Source organism: Callospermophilus lateralis, chromosome 16 (assembly GCF_048772815.1).
Source record: "Callospermophilus lateralis isolate mCalLat2 chromosome 16, mCalLat2.hap1, whole genome shotgun sequence".
NCBI lineage: Eukaryota > Metazoa > Chordata > Mammalia > Rodentia > Sciuridae > Callospermophilus > Callospermophilus lateralis.
The window spans coordinates 88,439,690-88,460,987 of record NC_135320.1 but is presented as its reverse complement, the minus strand read 5'-3'; the positions used below and the strand labels follow the sequence as shown (position 1 = coordinate 88,460,987).

General features: G+C 44.8%; 1 protein-coding gene across 2 annotated transcripts in view; it reads left to right on the top strand.

The window, feature by feature from the left end:
- Nucleotides 1-21,298, top strand: part of Trappc9 (trafficking protein particle complex subunit 9) — a 510,720-nt gene that overhangs the window by 301,960 nt on the left and 187,462 nt on the right. The window contains exon 19 of one of the 2 annotated variants that reach the window (XM_076835401.2): nt 19,737-19,847. In XM_076835401.2, coding sequence (XP_076691516.1) covers nt 19,737-19,847 — 111 coding nt within the window. Of the gene's footprint in view, nt 1-4,300; nt 4,380-19,736; nt 19,848-21,298 lie in introns of those variants that run through there. The other variant, XM_076835399.2, reaches the window with a different exon arrangement.

Sequence of the window (21,298 nt, the reverse complement as noted above, 5' to 3'; positions counted from 1 at the left end):
TGAGTTCAATCCTTGATGCCCCGCCTCCCTGCGAAAAAAAAAAAAAAAAGACAAACCATAGTATAATAATAGTGGGTGATTCCAACACATCTGTCTCACCAATAGATAGGTCATGCAGACATAAATTCAGTAAAGAGGCTTTCGATAAAAAAATATGATAAACCAAATGTACTTTACAGATATATAGAATATTTGATCCAACAATAGCCAATTACACTGTGTTCTTAGCTGCTCATGGAATCTTCTCCCAAATAGGGCATATTTTAGGTCACAAAAAACTTTTAAAAATACAAAAGAGTAATAACTTTTGTTGTATCTTATTATAGTGAAATGAAATTAGAAATCAACACAAAAAAAACCCTTCAGAAATTATATAGATACATGTAGAATGAACAGTACAAACACTTTTGAATGATGAATAGGTGACAGAAGAAGGCAAGTGAGAAATTAAAACGTTCTTAGACTTAAGTGGGATAGTGATATAACATCAGAGCCTCTGGGACGCTGTGAAGGTAGTTCTAAGGGGAAGTCTGTAACTATGAGAGCCTACGTCCGAAAATCAGAAAGATCCCAATAAAGGACCTAATGATGCCTCTCAAGGCCCTTGAAAAACAAGAACAAACCAGTTCCAAAGCCTGTAGAAGGAAGGAAATAATTAAGATCAGAGCTGAAATCAGGGAAATTGAGAATTACGAAAAAATACAAACTTACTTCTTTGAAAAGACATGGTTGATAAGTCCTTAGCCAAACTAACCAAAAGAAAAAGAAGACTCAAATTAATAAAATTGGAGATGAAAAAGGAGAAATCACCACAGAAATCCAGAGGATCATTAAATTCTATTTTGAAAACTTATCTTCAGTGAATTGGAAAACCATGTATGACATGCAAAGATCAAATCAAAAGGAAAAACCTAAACAGACCAATAACTAGCAGGGAGATGTCAGCAGTAATAAACAGTCTTCCCACAAAGAAAATCCTGGGATCAGATGGATTCTCAACTGAGTTCTACCAGATCTTTAAAGAAGATAATGCCAAGGCTTCTCAAAGTATTCCATACACTAGAAAGGGTTGGAACAGCACCACATTCATTCCATGAAGCCAGTATCACTCTCATACCCACACCAGAGAGGGACACATCAAGGAAAGAAAACTACAGACCAACATACCTGATGAACTTAGATGCAAAAATCCTTAATGAAATATTAGTTAATCATATACAACAACATATTCAGATTGTACATCATGACCCATGTGTTTTTGTCTCAGGGATGGAATAATATTATTTAATGATAATATTTAATAACATTACTAAACAACATGTGAGGGTCAATAAATATGATTCACCACATGGAATTAAGTAAAAAAAATCACAGTTATTTTAATATATGTAGTGAAAGCATATATTATATTAGGACCCATTCATAATAAAAACACTGAAGAAACTAGGGATAGAATGTACCTTAACACTATAACATTTGTGTATGACAAATTCAAATTCAACATCATAATGAATGGGGAAAAACTAAAAGCATTTCCTTTACAATCTAGAACAAGACAGGAATGTCCACTCTCTCCACTCCTATTAAATATTGTACTAGAAATTTTAGCTAGAGCTATTAGGCAAGAGAAGGAAATGAAAGAGAGAAAATAAGAAGAATTCAAATTAATACTGTTTGTTGATGGTATGCTCCTGTACTTAGAAGATCCAAAAAACTCCACCAGAACACTGCTAGATCTCATAAACAAATTCAGCAAAGTAGCAGGGTACAAAATCAACAAACAAGATTCAGTGGTTTTCTATACAGCAGTAATGAATGAATCTACTGTGGCAGAAATCAGGAAGACAATTCAATTCATAATAGCCCAACAAACAAACAAACAAACAAATAAACAAAAACCCTAGCAATAAATCTAACTAAGGAGTAGAAAGACCTCTACAATGAAAACTATGTAACACTGAAGAAAGAAATTAAATAAGACATTAGAAGATGAAAAGGCCACCCAGGTTCACAGGCAGGCAGAATTGATATTGTTAAAATGGCCATACTACCAAAAGCAATATATGCATTTAATGTAATCCCCAAATAAAACATCAATGATATTCTTTGTAGAACTAGGGAAAACAGTCATAAAATTCATTTGAAAGAATAAAAGATGCAAAATAACCAAAGTTATTCTAAGTGAAAAAAACCAATACATAGCTTCAGATTATACTACAGAGCTATAGTCACAAAAACTGCATGGTAGTGGCATGGAAACAGGCACATATACCGATGGTAAAAAATGGAAGTCACCGAGTCAGGCCCACACAGATAGAGTCATCTCATCTTTGACACAGGTGCCAAAAACATAGAGAAAAGACAGCCTTTCAACAAATGGTGCTGGGAAAACTGGTTATCCATATGTAGAAGAATGAGATTAGAATGTATCTCTCACCCTTCACAAATGCCAACTCAAAATGTATCAAATACCTAGGAATTAGACCAGAAAATATGCAACTCCTAGAAGAAAACATAAGATCTACACTCCAACACATATATACTGGAATAGGATGGGTCTCAATAGGACCCCTAAAGCTCAGGAAATAATGCCAAGAGTTTACAAATGAAATAGCATCAAATCAAAAAACTTCAGCACAGCAAAAGAAGCAACTAAGAACATGAAGAGAGAACCTACAGAATGGGAGAAAATATTTGCTAACTTATGACAGTTGATTAATATCCAGAATATATAAATAACTCAGAAAACAGGAAAAAAAGCCCCACTGATAAATGGTAAAATGAGTTAAACCGACACTTTTTGAAGGAAGAAATATACAGGGCCATTAAATATTTGAAAAAAATGATCAACATCTTTAGCAGTGATCATGTGCAAATCAAAACCACACTGAGATTTCATCTTACACCAGTCAGAATGGCAGCCATCAAGATTAAAAATAATTATAAGTGCTGGAGATGATGGGGAGAAGGATCATTTTAACACTCTTGTTGGAATGTAAATTAGTACAACCACTATGGAAATCAGTATGGAGGTTCCACAAAAGACTAGGCCTGTAGCAACCACATGACCCAGTTATGCCCCTCCTCATATGTATTCTAAAGAGCTAAAGTCATCATCTGCAGTGGTACTTGCATACACATGTTTACAGCAGCCCAGTTCTGTGCATCAGTGGATGAATGGATGAAGAGTATATATACAGTGAGATTTTATTCAGCCATAAAGAAAATGAAAGTATGTCATTTGCAGGAGAATGGAAAGAAATTAATACCATGCAAGGTCCACATGATTGTGAATAAAAAATCCTAAAAATCTGCCACTCAAAATAAATTATTAGAACTTACTAAAAATTTAGCAGAAACCACTCAAAATTTATAAATTATTTGTCTTTCTATAATCTAACAACTAACATTTTGAAAATGAAATTTTGGAAGCAGTGTGTTTAATAGAGTCTAAAACATAAAACTATGGATGAATTTCTAAAAATTTGATGTCTAGTAGATAATGATAAAACATGACTAAGAGAAGTTAATGACCTGAGTAACTGGAGAGTCAATTATTATTACAGTGTCAGTCTTCCCAACATGGATTGTAAATTCACTATAACCCCAATCAAAAGCTTAGTGTGTTTTCCAGTAGAATTTGACAAACTATTTAAATTCTTTTTTTTTTTTTTTTAATGGAACAGACCTTGAATAGACAGGTTGCCTGACACAAAGGAACAAGTTTGGATGACTGCAGCTATCTGATTTTAAAACGTAATGTAACGCTCAGAGTGTTATTGATGCAAAGATAGACAAAGGGTTCAGCAGGCTAGATTGTCAGCAGTTGATTTTAGCAAGATGCAAAAACCATTTCATGGGGAGAATCAGAGTCCTTTCTCCTCAAAGAAAGCATAGCACAGCATCTTGAATGTCTTAGATGGGGTCAGAAACTTGTTAACCATAAAATAAAAGGTTGACAAAAGATGAATTTAACAGAAATTAAAAACTTCTCTTCACATAAGGCAAGTCATCCTGTAAAATATGCTGTGATATTGGAGTAGATATTTCTCACATGGCATACAGACCTCTGAACAGTGATCCGCATCAGGGAAACACAAGTTACAACGACAGCGAGATGTAATTCGATGCTCACCAGAATGGCTGGACGGGAGAACTGATGGCGAGTGCCCATCAGTTCTGGAGAGTCAATTATTATTACAATGTCAGTCTTCCCAACATGGATTATAAATTCAATCAAAAGCTTAGTGTGTTTTCCAGTAGAATTTGACAAACTATTTGAATTCTTTTTTTTTTTTAGGTTGCCTGATACAAAGGAACAAGTTTGGATGACTGCAGCTATCTGATTTTAAAACATAATGTAACGTTCAGAGTGAGGGAGGTGGCAGAGCGCATGGCTGCTGCAGGTGCAGAAAGGCAAGCTTTCAGGAGCTGGTCAGCAGCTCCTCAGAATTCAGGCAACCTCTCTGATGATCCAGCCACTTCATTTTTAGATGTTTGCTCACAAGAAATAAAAATCTATATCCACAAAAAGATTTCTATAAGAATTTTGTAACGACTTTATTCTTAATAAATAACTCCAAGTATAAACAACCCAAGTAGGCCCTCCACAGGGTAAGACCAGCCCAGTGGTGATTCCACTTAGAAGTGAGTGACTTCTGGTGCCTGCAGAGAGACTAACTGTGCTCACAGATAGAAACCAGAATCAGGGGGCTCATCAAAGACTCCTGCCACAGAGGAAAATGCTCTGTGAGACTCCACTGTTCAGATTTCTAGGACAGGGAACCCTCTTCTTTGATAAATGCCACCTGAACTGGAGCTGAATGTGGTCAGGGTGGGTGAGACAGGAGGGGACTTGGTTACCAGCTACCCTGTTTGCCTGGATTTCCCTGGCTTCGGATCTACATTCCCTGCCCCCCAGAAGGTCCTCAGTTGGGGCAGACCAGGACATTCGGCCTCCCTAGAAGGAAGAGTGTCTTTCTGGCATGATGGAATGCTGTTGGTCTTGGCAGGGGATGGCTTGTAAGGTTGGGGACAAACATGGCAAGTCATTGATCTGTACACTTCAGATGCCTTATTTGTCAGTCATGCCTTAATGGAAAGTGTGTGATACTTCTGCAAAAAACTAGGTACACAATTGAAGACAGCACCTGAGTTTTCCTGGAGAGGTGTGTAAATACATCATAGAAAGTGGAATAGGGTATTAATTCCAAAGATGACTAGGATTCCATGCAGAGTTGTAGAGGAGGGGAAGCACATTGCATTTTTTAATTTCCTCTCTAGCTTTTGAACTCTGCAAAATCTGGAGCCAGGCTGAAGTTCTGTTTTCTCAGAGACCCATGTGAAATGCATGGATGAAGCAGGGTTGGCGTGCACCGTGACACTGAGCTTTGTCAGCCTGATGCACGGTGCCACACAGAACCTTAGGACCTCATGGTCTTCCATTTGTTCCCAGGTGAAGATGTTCTGTGAGCACGATGTCTTGTTAGAGTCATATGCATTCCTGGAGATGGCCTGTTTCAGCACATTTGCAATACAGTGAGGCCCAGGAGGCTCACGCTGCCATCCAGATGCCGTGGCTGCAAGACCGCTGCTGCGTGGATAGGTAGATGAGCACATACCTGTCAGGTTGAGCCTGCATGGAAATTCAAGCTGACTTCCCGCAAACCAGAGCCACATATACGTCAGAGGAGCACTCTATGGCTGGCACAAACAAAATTTTATATTCTATTATGAAACCAAAATATAAATGATGTGGATTAGTTGTTCCTGGAAAGGTCTGTGTGTCTGCCCCTCTCATTAGTATTGATAATTTCTGCAGTTTTGCATATTGATCGTTTTTAAATGGTAAATTTCTAGAAGAGAAAGGGAGAGGAGAGATCCTCTTTGTTTAAGCCTGCCTATTCCAGGGAGTGCCTAGGTATGTTGAGTTCAGCCCTCCCTTTTGCCCTTTAGAGAGCCTCAGAGTGGCATTGCTGCAGGCGGGTGCAGTGGCTGGTGTGGTATGCATGGTGCCAGGTGGAAGAGATGGGCCTCAACTGCAGCCTAGAGGTGCCATTCACGCTTGCCTGAGCTGGGCATCCCAGCCTTGGGTGCTGGTTCCCGCGCTCTGTAGCCTTCATGACAGACTTTGTGGTCATGGTGGAGTCTGTCTCTCCTAGCTGCAGCTGTCCTGGCCCTCGCCACAAGGATCATAGCAGCTCCGCTCTCCTCATCAGGATGATAAGAGAATCAAATGAAATGGGAGAGCCTGTTTCTTCTAAATGCCACAGCACAATATAGACGTGAGATGGAATTCTCATTATATTATTATTATTATTAATTTTTTTAACATTCTCCCTCTGGGGTGTACATAGGTCTCAGTTGACTTTTATTTATAAGATCAATTGCCTCCGAGATTCACATTTTAACAGAGCTGCCTGGTAATGTTCTTAGGAACTAGACTGAAATGGATCAGGCCACGCTGTCCCTGTCTGAATGCTGAGCTTCCCTCTCTTCTGAGGAGCAATTTCTTCTGGCCTGTTAGAATAAATGATCCAATCTTCAACATTTCTACGCAGAGCTTTTGGAAAATCCACTCTTCAGAGGAGGAGCAGGGTGTAGGAGCTGCTGCATTATTAATAGGGACCTAGCTCTCGAGGAACCACAGCACTTGCTTGGGGTCATTTAGAGAAACTTCATCCCCCCTAGGGGAGGGCCAGCTCAGCTCCTTAGGGAGCATGTGCTCACAGATGAGCAGTGAAGGCTATGTTAAGGGAGGGTTAAAAGCCTGCTAGGTATCTTTCAAATTGCTACATTAATTGTAGTTGGTTGTAAGTGTAACAAGAATTTAGAACTTTAGGGAGTGCCAGGATTCAGAACTGCACCCCCCTGTATCTGAGCTCAGGTTTTGATGCAGTGACTCCTTTGCTCTGTGGTCTCGAGCAAGGCGGTGGCATTTCCCTGAACCATTCTTTTTGCATCTTTAAATGAAGGCAATGTGGATCTTGCATGTCACAAAACTGCATGTTTAAAAATGGCGCATGCAATGTCTAAAGCAGCAGCGACTGTGGGTAATCAGTGCCAAGAGTAGTCTTTTCTCTGGTGTGCACTCTGCCATGTGCTGTGCTCTGAGCACCAGGGTATGAGCCAGTCCTGTGAGCCCAGCTCTGCACAGCTGGCCCTGGGGACTGCCTGTCACTTGCCTAGCATGTGCTCAGGCTGCTTTGCTGGCCTTCCTTCCTGCCTTCTTGTGAGCCCCTGAAGGCCAGCACAGTGTCCCCTAAGCACCTAGTAGGGTACATGGCAACAGACCAGCACAGGACTCCATTGAGTTGTGATAAATACTGCACCTGCGTGTGAGCCCCATCTGTGCTGCACATCCCAGTTCCTGGGGGAGCCTCGGGCTGGTCTGCAGGAGACAGCGCAGCCGTGGGCTGAAAAAGATGGGAGTTGGGGGCCGACCGCCTGGTGCCCGAATCCCTGCTCTACCACGCTGACCGAGTCTGGGATCTTTATAAAATGAGACTCCTGGCGGGATTGTCACTAGGATTAACTCAGAAATGTCGCATCAGTGTGTGCAGCAGAGCCAGTTGCTCCTCCATCCTGCTGTCCCAGTGTCCTTCCTCCTGTGTGCAGCCTCTGCGGTGGGTTGCAGGCCACACCTTACCTTTCCTCTGGTGAAGTAAATTCCCAGGATCACTGGCACATGTGAGGGACATAGCAAACAACTTATGACAGGGCATCGTGATCAGAGGGTGTGGAGTGGGGACGGGGCCTAGTTCTTGCCCTGGTTGGGACTCTGGGTTGCCCTGAGCCTTGCCTGACCTTATCTAGAATAGTGGAAAGATTGTATATGAGCAGTATGTTTCTCCCCCACTTCTTTTTTCTGAAGGCTAAAGCCATTCAAACTTGTTACACCAAGTTTATGCCTGTGCAAGGAAGTACACTGTGCCAACAGTATTCATTCCAGTGGCAGCTCACACACACTGCTGCCGGCTTGATACAGATGTCTTCAAGTTACTTACTTCTTGTTTGCTCTTTGTTACTTTTTTGAAATAAAAAATTAAATCTTCATATTTCGTGAATTAAAAAACAATTTATGTGAATCATCTTTTCATATTATGACATATAGTTACCCTTATTCATTTTCAAATTGCCTGCTCTTCCTATATCTTGTATGTGTAGATATTTTGTGATGTGATGTTTTTGTTTGTTGGTTGGTTTGTTTGTTTTGTGGTGCTGGGGTTTGAGCCCAGGGCCTTGTGCATGAGAGGCAGGCACTCTACCAACTGAGCTCTATCCCCAGCCCTACCATGATGTTTTAATTTTAATGCCTTTTCTATTTAGATTGAACTCAGAATTGAGCCACATCCCCAGCCCTTTTTATGTTTTGAGATAGGGTCTTGCTAAGTTACTAAGGCTGATCTTGAAACTTGTAATCTTCCTGCTTCAGTCTCTTGAGCCACTGGGATTGCAGGCATACTCCTCTGCCTGGCTGTTTTTTATTTTATTTTTTTACTATTTCACATAGTTTTACATTGAGCTTTTTCATAAATCTGAGCATGTATGAATAGGTTTTTGTAATAGAAATTCAAAGAATTTTTACTTTTACTATATGCTTTGGAATTTTGCTCCACAGTTTGCCCTCCTGAAAGAGTGTGTGAGAATGCTAGTTTCTCTGCATCATAGATATCATCAAATTCTTTTTTATTGTTTGCAGATTGATGGATATGGAAGGTCTCATTTTTGTTTGATTCTGATATCTTTAATTTTGAATAGGTAAATGTGCATATTGAACACTTGCCTTTCTTCTGTGTGTTCCCGTCTGTAATCTGATCCTATTTAAAATTTTTTATTGATCCTTTTTTTATTGATTGTTAGGAACTCTTGTGTGCTATATATTTTAATCTTATCCTAATTTGTCATTTACATTTTTAATACAAATTATATTTGTGTCTTAATGTAATATAATTTGGGCCTTTTGATTGTATGCTTTTTTCATTTTTATGTGTAGAATTATCATTTTATTCTTAGTGGCTTTTGGGTGTCATATATCATTTTGAAAAACTTTTCCCAATTCATATTACATTAATGCTCCCCTTGGCTTTCTGCTAATATATTTATAATTTTACATTTTTAGGTTTATTTATTCATATTTGTGTTTGCATAAACTGTGAGATTGAGAACAAATTTTTTAACCATAAAAATCCAAAAAACACTGTAAAATGTGAAGTGTTATATAAATTTACTTAACTATTAAAAAGTAAATTTTAATTCATTACTTATAGTAAAAATGAATAATGAATGCAGATAAAATTTATGAGTAATTTCTAGATTTAGTGTGTATTTTTAAGTTGCCTAAAAGAGATTTCCAGTATAAGACACAGTTAGGCTTGCCTGTCTATTTCCGTATGGTCTCATCAGCATGGTTTCCTTCCTCCCTCCCTCCCTCCCTCCCTCCCTCCCTTCCTTCCTCCCTCCCTCCCTTCCTTCTTTCCCTCCTTCCTTCCCTCCTTCCCTCTTTCTCTTGGGAACATACGCTTTTTGCATGAAATTCAGTGTTAGGCACCATCCTGGATACTGCACACAGTAATGGAGAAAGCCAAGCTCCTGCCTACAGAGTTCACGTCTCAGCGAGGAGAGAAGCACTGAGCATCAATATGCGGGTAGTATGCGTGCCAGGGGCATGGACAGCAAACACAGAGGTGCCAGGTGGCAAGAGCTATGGAAACAAATAGCGACTCTGACGGAGCAAGGGCAGAAGCAAGTGCCACTTGGGTGGTTGCTGTGATAATCCTGGGTGACAGCAGGGAGAGGTGACATCATTAACTAGGTTCTGAATGTACTTTGAAAGAACAGTACATAGGTGAAGAATTGCTCTTACTCAGGAGGTGTAACAGTACAGGGCTTTCATCCTGAGAAACTGGGGAAATGCAGGTACCATGTACTGAGAGGAAAAACTGGAGGAGAAACAAGTTTTAAAATCTTTTGTTGATTGAGCAAGTCCAAGGCATAAATAAGTATAAAATACCATTCACTTTCTTTTTCTACTCTTGTCACTGTAGCCACAGACGTGGTACCCTGGATCTCTGTGCGTGGTACTTCTTACATGCATCATGGACTGGACTCGTGTACCTCTTGGTGCCTTGCTAGCGCCGGGTCACTGTGTTTGCACATACAGGTGACGTGAGCTGCCTGTGGCTTGCTGACTGGAGTATGGTGTTATGGACGCTCCTCTAAAAGAGTAAAGATTTCAGACTCCCCCTTTTTTCATGATAAGTACAATTCTACAGGGAAAAACCTATTCTAATTCCACCATGCTTTTAAGACCTGGAAGGCGCTACGGGGCTACCTTCCTGCTCTCCTCAGATGCCTGAAAATAGAAATAGTTTTGATTCTGTTGTTTTGGTTCAGTGCATGCCACCTTTTCAGTTTATTTTGTAATAATTCTAGATTTGCAGGGAGTTGCAAGAAAAGATGCAGAGAGGCGTCCTGTGCACTGTGCACCTCGCCTTCCCTCCTGGGACACAGCACTCAGCTCTGTGGTTGGACATTTAGAAGGTGAATGTCACAAGGAAGTATTTTAAGTGCCAGATGAAGAACTCTTGGTGATATCTCTAAATATGATGAGCCTTCCAGTGTTGTTTCTGGACACTGTGTATAATAAGATGTCTGATGTAGATGAGGGGTGGTGGCCACAAGGGGATTGGCCGCTAACGCAGGAGACTGAAGGGGCTGTCCCCTGGGAGCTGTGCTTCTGCTGCTGCCCCTCGTGAGGGCAAGGTCAAGCCAGCTGGACTCCCTCTTTGACTGGAGGTTTTATCATTGAGATTTGGTCATCAGTGTTTCATCAATGTCTCAGAAATTCTCAGAAAGACTATTCTAGGGCAGGTGATGCCCCTCTCTCCCCTCTTCTTGTGGAAGTTGCAGAGGAAGCCCAGCTGGTGTGTTCCACCTTGGTGGCTGGGGATAAGGAAGGGGCTGTGTTTCCAGGAGGGAAGCCTTTGCCTAAGGCCCTGCTCCACCCTCTGCCCACTGGTTACCCATCATGGTGGGCCATCGAGGTGTACGCAACAGGGTAGGGCATCTGTACCGAGGCCCGTGTTAGTGAGGGAAGGAAGCTGGAGGAGCTGTGGGCACTGGTTCTGCAGGCTGCACTCAGCACCCTACCCCCAAACTGCCCCTGCAGTCTGTCAGTCCATAGACCCTGGGGTTGGAAGGGCTCTTGACAGTGCAATGCACTCGCTTGACCTCATCCCTTCCTGTTGGCTCGTGTCTTCTGAGAAAATGAGCATGGCTTTTGTCTCCTTTTCATTTGTGAACATATTGTAGGTGTGTACAGGACAGGAACTGGGGCCCAGCGTGGCACACAGGAGCAGGCAGACCCTCTATCAGGTTGATGCTGGCTCTGCAACTAGCCCCTCTCAGCTCCAGCCTTGAACCAGTGGTGCTCTCCCAAGCACACCTCCTGCTAAGGAACACCACAGCTCTTTCTGCCTCTGCTCACAGGTGTATCTCAAGGGGCTCTGTGCTCTCTTTCTGGTGCATGCTGCCAGGTTATTAGCACCAATAATTTTATGTGACACACACTTCATTTTAGATTGGCATATTATTAGGTGTTAGATGTTGGTGTTCATTTTAAAACAGCATTATATATTATCTAAAAATATTTGAAGTTTTTTTCTATTTAACAAATATCATATATTTATTAATATATTTAAGAGCCTGATTTGTAAACATCAGTTCCAAGTGAGCATTTCACATTAGGCTGGGGGTTGAATGAATGTTAATAGCTGGGTTGTTTTGTATAATAGTTGGCCAGTGTTTCCTTTTGATTTCTTGCATTTGGCATTTTTCAAGTTCAGCTGGTTTGTTTAATCATTGTAAAGTTTAATCCCCAAATAATGATACATGAAACATGATTTCAAGTTGTTATTTGCAATTACTTTTCTTCAAATAATCATTTTCTTCAAATAATCTCCCTACAGCAGCTTCATTAAAATACAGTTTGCATGCCATACAATTCACCCACTCAATGTACAGTCGATCATTTTAGTGTACTCACAGAGTCACTCCGCCGTCACCATCATTGAATTCTAGAAGTTTTCATCACTTCAGAAGAACCCTGTCCCCATTAGCGGCTGCTCCCTATTCCTCCTCCCACCCCCACCCTCCCCCAACCGTCGGTTTCCTTTTGTACCTTTTTATGACTTCTAATATACACATATTTGTGTATTTACTGTAATCAGGACAAGCAGTTCCATTAAGAACTTCATCATGGCCATGTATGGTGGTGCACACCTGTAATCCCAGCATCTGGGGAGGCTGAGGCAGGAGAATCACAAATTTGAGGTCAGCCTGGGCAACTTAGCAAGGCCCTATCTCAAAATAAAACTCCTAGTACTGAGGGAGGGAAAAGCAACAACAAATAAACCATCACATTGCCCTCACCAGACCCTCCACCTGCCCGGAACAGTGGCAACCGCTGGTTTGTCCTCCCCCGTGTGGGTTTGGTGTCCAGTGTCACAGAAGCTGTCATGCCTCATGCTTCTGGTCAGGAGTGGCTGCGTTCCCTGTTCTGGGCTGCCCTTTCACCTGCAGAGTTTTCTTGGTGTTTCTCTTAGAGGGGTCCCTGTGCTGATGAGCCGGCCTGGTCCCCTTCACGGGAGAGCGTCTCGCTGCATCTCCATCCCTGGGCGCAGCCTCGAGAGTCCAGGGCCCCTGCTCTCAGCACCTGGACAGTGCTCCTCCCTCTGCCCTCGCGGTGGCCTTGTGTGGAGGCACTGTTTGCTGGCGGCTCTCCTTGACTCTTTAGCTTTCTGCCGCGGGATGTTCCTGGTCGAGGATCTCTTTCTGGTTTTCCCTTGGGGTCTGCCGAGCTTCCTGCACCTGTGTGTGGCTTCTGCCCATCTGGGAGGTGTTGAGCCTTCGTTTCTTCACAGCTGCAGTTGCCTTTTTCGTTGTTTCTGAATTTCCTATGACACGATTTGTAGAGGTTTTTTTTGTTCCATAGAACTATTTTTTTTCAATAATTTTCTCTTCCTATTGATTCTATTTGATGATTTATTAATCTATCTTCAAATGTTCTAATTTATTTCCTTTCTGGTTCCAAAGCCTTCTTCCTGTGGTCTCTCTTCTTTTTAGTGGCCAGAGCACCTGCCTTGGCCTAGGACCTGATAAACAGGTGCAGGCCCTTGAGGAGCGTGAGTGTCTGCCACGTGGGTGCTGCAGTCAGATCAGGTGGCCATGCCCCTTGTTCACCATCTCATGAATTTTTCAGTCCAGTTCTTTCTTTTCCACAGTTTCTCTTTGGTTGTTCTCTGTGCACCTTTCTTTCTCTGCTGACCTCTCGCCTTCCACTTGTTCCAGGGGTGTCCACTTTTACTTGTTGGACTGTGGGTAGCATCTCTCTGTGAGAGAGTCATCTTGAGATTCTGCCTGTTGATTTTCTTCTTCCTTGGAAGTTGGTATTTTTCTGTGACAAGTTATTTTTGGTGATATTCTGAATATTTCAACCTAATGCTGTGAGCCTTTGGGGTCTTGTTTGAATCCTGAGAAGGTTTTCTTTTTTGGGGGGGGCATCTGTTTATAGGGATTTGCTTCTTGGCACAGTGCAGAGGCCTGGTGTGGGCTGTGACGTAGATCCAGCTGCATGGTACCGTGGTGCCCTCTGAGCAGCCCTCCTGTGGGCCACCTGCGATCTCCCTGGAGCTTAGCCGTTGGTCTGGCGCCCCGCGCTGTGCTCCTTGGTGAGCTGTCTGTGCCTCGCCTTGGCAGGCTATTCTCTGAGCCATCTCTGCCCAGGCTCTCCCCAGCTCTCCCAGGGCCTCCTTCTCTATGGGCTGCTCTGGAGCCAGGCTCTGGGTTTCCTCTTCTGTGTGTCTCATGCAGGACACTTGGCAGAGACTCAGAGGAAGAGCAAAGTGAGGGGACCTGGTGGCGTAGCTTGGGAACCAACTCAGCTTCTGAGTCAGGGAGTGGCACACCTCAGGAGAGGCCTGCTGGCCACTGGTGCTGTATCCATCTCATGGTGCTGCCAAGGACTGGGCTGGAGGAGCAGAGGGGAAAGCCCCACGCAGTGTCCCCTAGCTTCATTGTAGGTCCCTCACCTCTTTCCTTAAGTTGATTCCCAAGTATTTTATTTTACTTTTTGAGGCTATTGTAAATGATGTTTACAGGAAGGGGGGCTTCTGTGGCTCTACCACCCCACACGTGCCCCTCAGCCCCCAGCTGCATTTGTCTCAGGCCAGGGCCCCTGGGCAGGGGAGTGAAATTCTCCCAGTTCAGAACTCGCTCCTGGTCTCTGCTCTGATTCGTCCTCTGTAGTTCACTGTTTGAGGGTCCAGCGCTGTCCATCTGGCTGTGGTTCGCAGATAGGAGTCAGTTGCCTGCAGAAGGAGAATCAGGGTGGCTGTGCTCGCTCTTCTTTTTCAGGATTGGAACTCATCCTTTTTATTCACATCAACCAATTCATGCCACTCATCTGCTTAGAACTCTCAAAATAGCTTCCAATCGTGCTAGAATGAAACCAGTATTGTCCTACAGCCTTTCCTCTGTCATTGATCTCATGCCACTCCTCTTCACTGCCCTGTTCTGTGATCACGCTGTACCTTAAGATTTTTGCACTAATGCCATGCTCTCTGGAAAGCTCTCCTCTAAGACTGTCACAGGATTGCTTTCTTGTCACCTGAATCTCAAATGTCACTTCTTCAGGAAGGCCATCGGTGGGCATTGGATGAGAAATCATCCTTAAATTCCTGCTCTCAGAGGTGCACTTAGGTTTCACACCTACTGGAATCAGATGGGTATTTGCCCGCTGCATGCCACAGCCTCCTTTTACACTCCCTGTTGCCACAGCAACCAGATTTCTGCAAGTGCTACCTGAGAGCACCTTGCCTCCACAGTGCCAAGGGACTCTTGCTTTCTGGAATGTTCTAAGTGCTGCAGAACTGGATGACCATGGGCACCTTCTCTGCACAGCATGCATGAAGTATGAGAGCTGATCCCCAAGGAAGACCTTGACCAGTGCAGTCAGGAGTCAGTGGATAAATTCTCCCGTCTTCTGTGACTCAGGTGCACAGTTCCCAAGAATTCCACATCTTTTGCTGTCTCCACTCTGCCTCCGGGGATCTGTGAGATCACCTCCAGGGCCAGCTCCATCACGCACAGGGCGACACAGTGTGCTGTTGTCCCACCTCCCCCTCTCTACTTGCACGACCTTCCCCTGGCCCCTCTCCTCGGAGCCCTGGCTTTTCTCAGGCTCCACTTTCTATGCAAAACTCAAGCTGAGACAGTAGTCTTAAGTGACTTAATGGGACACTTTCTATAAAGCATTTTTGTTATAAGAAACAAAGAAAGCTCACAGGACAACAGTTAAAAGCCATGTTGACACTTTGCTGAGTCTTTGCTGCTGTTTTACGTGCACCACGGATGCCCTGTACCCTGTCCTGAGCCACTTTTTTTTTTTTTTCCACTCAGCAGGAATGGCTTTTATCCCATATTTGATCTTTACAAACAATGTTGAATATTTTAAAATATTTCAGCATTTGAAATGCACGTCCACAGTGTGTTCTCAACAGCCCTGCCAGCGTTATGGACACAGCTGCATTCCTGGTGGGCAGCTGCTCTGGATTTGTTTTCACTGTGTCAGGTTGCAGCCCTGTGGCTGTCCCAGGCCACCCATCTTCCTGCTGACGAGCACTTCCTCAGAAGCAGTCCCCTGCTTTTGCAAATGACATCTGTGGCAGATGTTTCTGGAAGTGCCCTGCTGTCTTCTGAGTCGCCCCAAGATGCACATGCCAGAAGTAAAACGTCAGGCCGGGGGTCTCATGGCAACAGCCCTGGGTGCTCACAGTCCTTGCTGAAGGAGGCGTACTGGTTATGATCCTCCTGGCTGTGAACAGATTCCACATCTTCTGCTGATGCAGGTCTCACCAGTGCTTGTGCAGGGACAGGTCTTGCTGTTCCGCTGGGGCAAGTGGGAGACAGTGTCTGAGGCTCGTCTCTGCTTCTCTGGCCACCAGCTGGATTGAGCCATCACTGTTTATTGACCAGTGGATTCCCTCCAGTTTCAAGGTGAATTTCTGCCCTGTGCTTCATTTTCTACTGCCATTTGTTATTGATTTATAGGAATTTTCCATAAATCCAGGATTCTAATCCTTGTTAGTTTAAGGTAGTGCAAACACCTTTTCCAAAGTGGCTTGGTTTTTCTTTGGTTTTTAATGTTTTCTTTTATACCAAAGTTCTTCATTTTAACTCAACCAAACATTTCAGTCTTTTATGCCTTGTATATCTTGTAAGTCATTTGAGGAATCTTTCTCTGTTCATCTAAGATTATAATGCCATGCTCTCATATTTAGGTAGAACTTCGGTCTGCTTGGGATCTGTTTGCCTGTGGTGGGAGCTGGTGGGTCATTTCTGCCCCTTGTGACCTCTTGTCCTGGGTACTGTCGAATGCTCATGGTTATCACCCCTCCAGCCCCTGATGTGCACACGGCTCCTCTGGGCTCTTTTTACTTGGCCACGTGGGTACCTGCCACTGCCCCAGGATGTCTGCCTTCACCTGCAGCCCTATGGTCCTCTCCAATACCTTGTAGGCCGAATCCCTTTGAAGGCCTTTCTTGTCCCTGTTTTCATGTTCTCAGCCCTTTGGTAGAACATTTGGAAAAGCACATCAAGTTTTGCCAAGAACAAGCCTTTGATGGGGCATCTTTATTAAGTTGCATTGGATCTATGTAAAATTGGAAAATAGCGACTGTTTTAGAAGTATTTTCCCAGCACTGAGTATAATACCATCTCTGTGTTATCTGTCTTTTTTACTGTCATTCTGTGAAGCATCAGGTAACCTCCATATGTGCCTTGCATACACTGTGTCACTTTTATTATTTGGATGTGTATAATGGACTACATTGCTATTGCAAATTCATTTTCTTAAAAAAATTTTACCTTGTGATTGTTTTTAGTTAATGTATAGTAATGTTATTGATTTTGTGCCTTAACCCTTTATTCTGCAATATTTTTAAACCATTTTTTTTTCTAATTTAACAAACAAAGACTAGAATTCTTTTACCCTCCCTCCCTGTATGCTTCATATGAAGCTGAGGTCCCAGGTCCCTGTTCACTTGCATGTCCCTGCTTAGAACATAGGTCAGGGGAGTTAATTAATGACATTTCCAGTTCTGGGTGGGGACAGTAATGCACAGGCAGTTCCACAGACCGCTCCCCTGCCAGAGTGTGTTCTGGGTGGCAGCCTGAGCCCCCTTGCCCAGCTGCACCTCAGACTCCCAAATGCTGTGCTGTTCCCTGCAGCTGGGTCTTTGCTCCCTTCTCTGTGTTCTTGGTATATGCTCACATATTTGTCCTTCAGAGCTTGCTTTGATCTCAGTTCTTCCAGGAAGCTCCCTTGGACTTTCCTATTCTTTAGAAAGATTGGTCCAGAAAAACAAAAACATAAACAAACAAGACTTAAAGTACTCTGAGCTCAAGTGGAGCATAAGCCCGGGAGAAAATCTTCCAAAGTGCTGGGGAAAGATCCCCAGAGTCAGTGATATTACTGTGGGGACAAATGCTGCTGCAGTCTGGGAAAGGGAATTAACTTATGAGTAATAGATAGAAAACAAAGACCCACCCCTGCATCATCGTGTCAGCAGTTAGAGGGAATAGGAGGTCCAGACGCCCCCACACGCAGACAGTGAGTCAGAGGCACAGCCCGGGAGAACTGTGCTGTGCACTGAGGCCACCCGCTCCTGCACGTCCTGGAGCGCTGCCCTGGGGGGCGGGGGGCAACAGGTACCTGTGCCTTTTATTCCAGGCTTTAAACAGCCGTGCTATTTAGATCAGCGAACACACATCGATTACCTGTCCTGTGCTAGCCATGATAGTAGTTTTAGACATCGCCTCGGTTTCCTCCCCTGGTAAACGTTTTACAGGTTCCCGTTTCTGGGGAAAGATGTTGCTGTGTAAGGGTTTCATGAAGTTCTGACGAAGGCAGAACAAACCCTGCTTCATGGAGCTCACTTTCCTGCGAGCAGAGGGAGAGCCCCTCGTAGGCACCCCTCGGAGCGCCTGAGTATTTTCTAAGTGCCACACCTGACCCTGGATCACCCAGTGTGAACCTGTCACCTGAAGGTGTGTGTTGCCACCTTGGTTCAGTGTTGTTGTCTGTGCCAGAAACAAGATGTTGTTCCTCTGCCTTCCTCTTGAGAGGTCACACGCACACAGCCAGGACAGTGCCTGGGTGTGAGGGTGTGTGGGGCCCTGGACGGGCTGGTGCACCCCTGTGCACTTCGGTTTCCCTCTCTACAGGGAGCAAGGACAGGTGCGGTCCAGGAAGCCAGGTCCTCAGCAGCCGTGAAGGTGGAGCCTTGGGCACCACCCCACTGCTCTGTCCTCTCCTGGGCCTCCCTTCCTCAGGGGAGCACAGGGGCAGTAGCTGCCTCCTAGGTGAGTTGGGATGCCTGGGCACATGGCAGGGTCTGTCCTCCTCCCCTTTCTTTGGGCTTGGCTTTCCCAGAAAGCAGCAGGGCCTCGCTTCCCACCTGGGGGAGACCTATGAGAATTCAGATGCCCTGTGGCCACAGTAAACTGGAAATGACCCAGACAACAGGTCTGTCTCCGTGCCTTTCCCTCCCGCCATAAAGACAGTTCACTCTCCTCCTCTAAGATGGATGAGCTCTGCCCTGTGCCCTCTTCTCTGTCAGCTCCAGTCCTGGGTATCCTGGGTACAGCCGTGCTACTTGGACCAGTGAACACGTATCGACTACCTGTCATGTGCTCATCGTGATGCTTGGTATTTGGAGAACTGTGTTAGTTTTAGGCAAGCATTCAGCTGTGATGGGGACCTAACAAATAGTGACCAACACACACAAAAAACATTGTTGGCTTTTAAAAAACAGCTTGCCCACGTCGCCGAAGAGTCCAGAGGGAGGAGCAGTGGGAGCTGCAGCCGCCGCTCAGCACCGTGTGGGCACAGGCCCTTTTGACCCCACTCACTCGCTGCAGGCTGTGGCTTTGTCCTTGTCCCTGAAGGGCTGCTGAGCTTTGAGGTGTCTAGCTTACTTCTGGGGAGGAGGCATAGGGGTGAGGGAGGCTGAAGGACACAAGCTCTCTTTCAGAGCAGGTCCCAGGAGCCATGTCTCCTGGCTAGAGCTTTGCCACATGGACTACTTTCTGCTGTGAGGAGCCATGGGGACCTGAGTAGGGAGCTTTCCCTCTCCGCAGCAGTGCAGTAAGTAGAGCTTTCAAACAGGTGGCATGTGAGCCTATGGTGCTGCCACAGCTGCGAAGGGTAAGGTGTAACCCTTACCCCTGGGGGAGAGACTCCTGGGGTCCAGTTCTCCGTGCTCCAGGGTGCAGCACCTGGCGTGGTACCTGGGGGCTGAAGGGCTCCTCTCTTTACACAACCTTTGTTGAGTGGTGCTGTGTGCCATGAGCTCAGGGGATCTTCCTTTGGTGTGGGCTGCTCCAGTCCTCTTGTGCATCCACTCGTCTTCCAAGGCCTGTGGTATGCCATAGGCATGACTGAGTTGCAATACATGTCCCCAGGACGAAGGAGGACCTGAGACCCAGACTCACTTTAGAATGAGTTGAGCTCAGCCATGCAGAACAGGGCTCAGTGATCCTCTCTACCCAGGGGCCTTTGGTAAATTATGCTTCTGCACGTCTGCACCTCGTGGTACCTACTCAGAGAGGAGGAGAGGTGGTCACTCCTCATGGGCTCTGGAAAATTCTGAACTCTCTCTTGTCTTTAAACACAGTACCCGGCAGTGCCACTTGCTTTTGGACGTCTTCAACTCCACGGAGCATGAGCTGACCATCGGTGCCAGGAACAATGAGGAGCTCACCCTGCATGCCGGCGAGTGCCAGCGGTGAGTGTTCTGCCTGCTGCCAGGAGCATGGCTGGGCCCAGGGATGGCCCTGAAGTGGCAGTGTGGCAGTAGCAGCGGGCTCTCCACACCAAGAAGCTGTGTCTCTGGGCCCAGGCTGGGGGTTAGGGCTGTGCACCTAGAGAAGGGATAATATTTTTAGGTTTTAATAGCAAAATATTTCAAACATTCAGAGAAATAAGAAATATAAGTACAAGCGTTTTGCTATATTTACTCCAGATTCCTCCCTCCCCACCCCCTTCTGTCTTATTTTAAGGAAAGAAAATGTTTGCAAAAATACCTGGCACGTTAACATTATTAGTCAGCAGGGAAATGCAAATCTAGAGCACAGTCAGATTCACGCGAGTCCTCAGCACGGTTAGAATGGTGTTGGCGAGGACGTGAAGCAACTGGAAGGCTGTAAGAAGTGCAGCTGCTGGAAGAATCGGCTGCGGCTCTTATAAAACCAACCCTGACCCTTGCCCAGATTCTCCAGCCCTAGTTAGTTACTCAAGAAAAATCAAATATATGGTCACCAAAAGAGCATTACACGAGTGTTTCTAAACCAAAAACTAGAAAGAGCTCTGGTGCCCTTACAGAAAGAAAAGTAATTGGTGACATTTTCCTAAGAATGGGGTAGTACCCCAACAAAAACAGAGGAGTTATTCCTCTGCTCAGTGAAGGTGAGCCTCGGGGGCATCCAGAGTAGTGAAGGAGCCTGGAGCCAGCAGGGCCAGTCTGTGGCGGGAAAGGCTGGGCGTGCGCAGCCTCCAGAGGCTGGGATGGCTCTGACCTAGAGGGCAGAAGGTGGTTTCCTGGGTGATGGTCTGGTGGGTGGCTCCGTAGGGTTGGCGTCTCTCAGCATTTGCTCCCCTGAATCTGTGTGTTTCCCTGTATGCAATTCACATCAAAGAAAGACTGTCAACAGACACTGTGCCTCAGTGTTTGCTGATCCACATGCTGAAGGGGCTGGGGAGGGCTGGTGGATTTCTGCAATGATATTTGAAGTGCAGAATTCATTTATTTGATGCCGGTTGGAGAGGAGGGTGGAGGGACAGATGCGCATGGAAGCAGGTCTGGCCCAGTGGGTGTGCAAGGCGTTCACTGTGAGATCCTTCAGCTTTATATTGGGCATAATTTAAATAAGAAAATATTGGAAAAATAAGTAAAAGAAAAACAGCTGAACCCCTTCCTATCCACGTGGTGCCATCTTCCTTTCCCCGGGGCCAGCTCTGCCGAGGAGGTGATGTGGGTCGGCCTCGTGCTCTGCCACTCTCACTGTATATATACATACCCAGAGCCAAGTCGTATTTTGAGTGTTTTTTTTAAATGGCCTAAGTGGTTCCTTATCATATATGTCCTTTTGAAAATCAAAATAAGCACTACTCTTTGGAGTGACAAGTCCGATGCTTTCATTTGACTGCTGTTGATATTTCACTGTGTAAATATGGCAC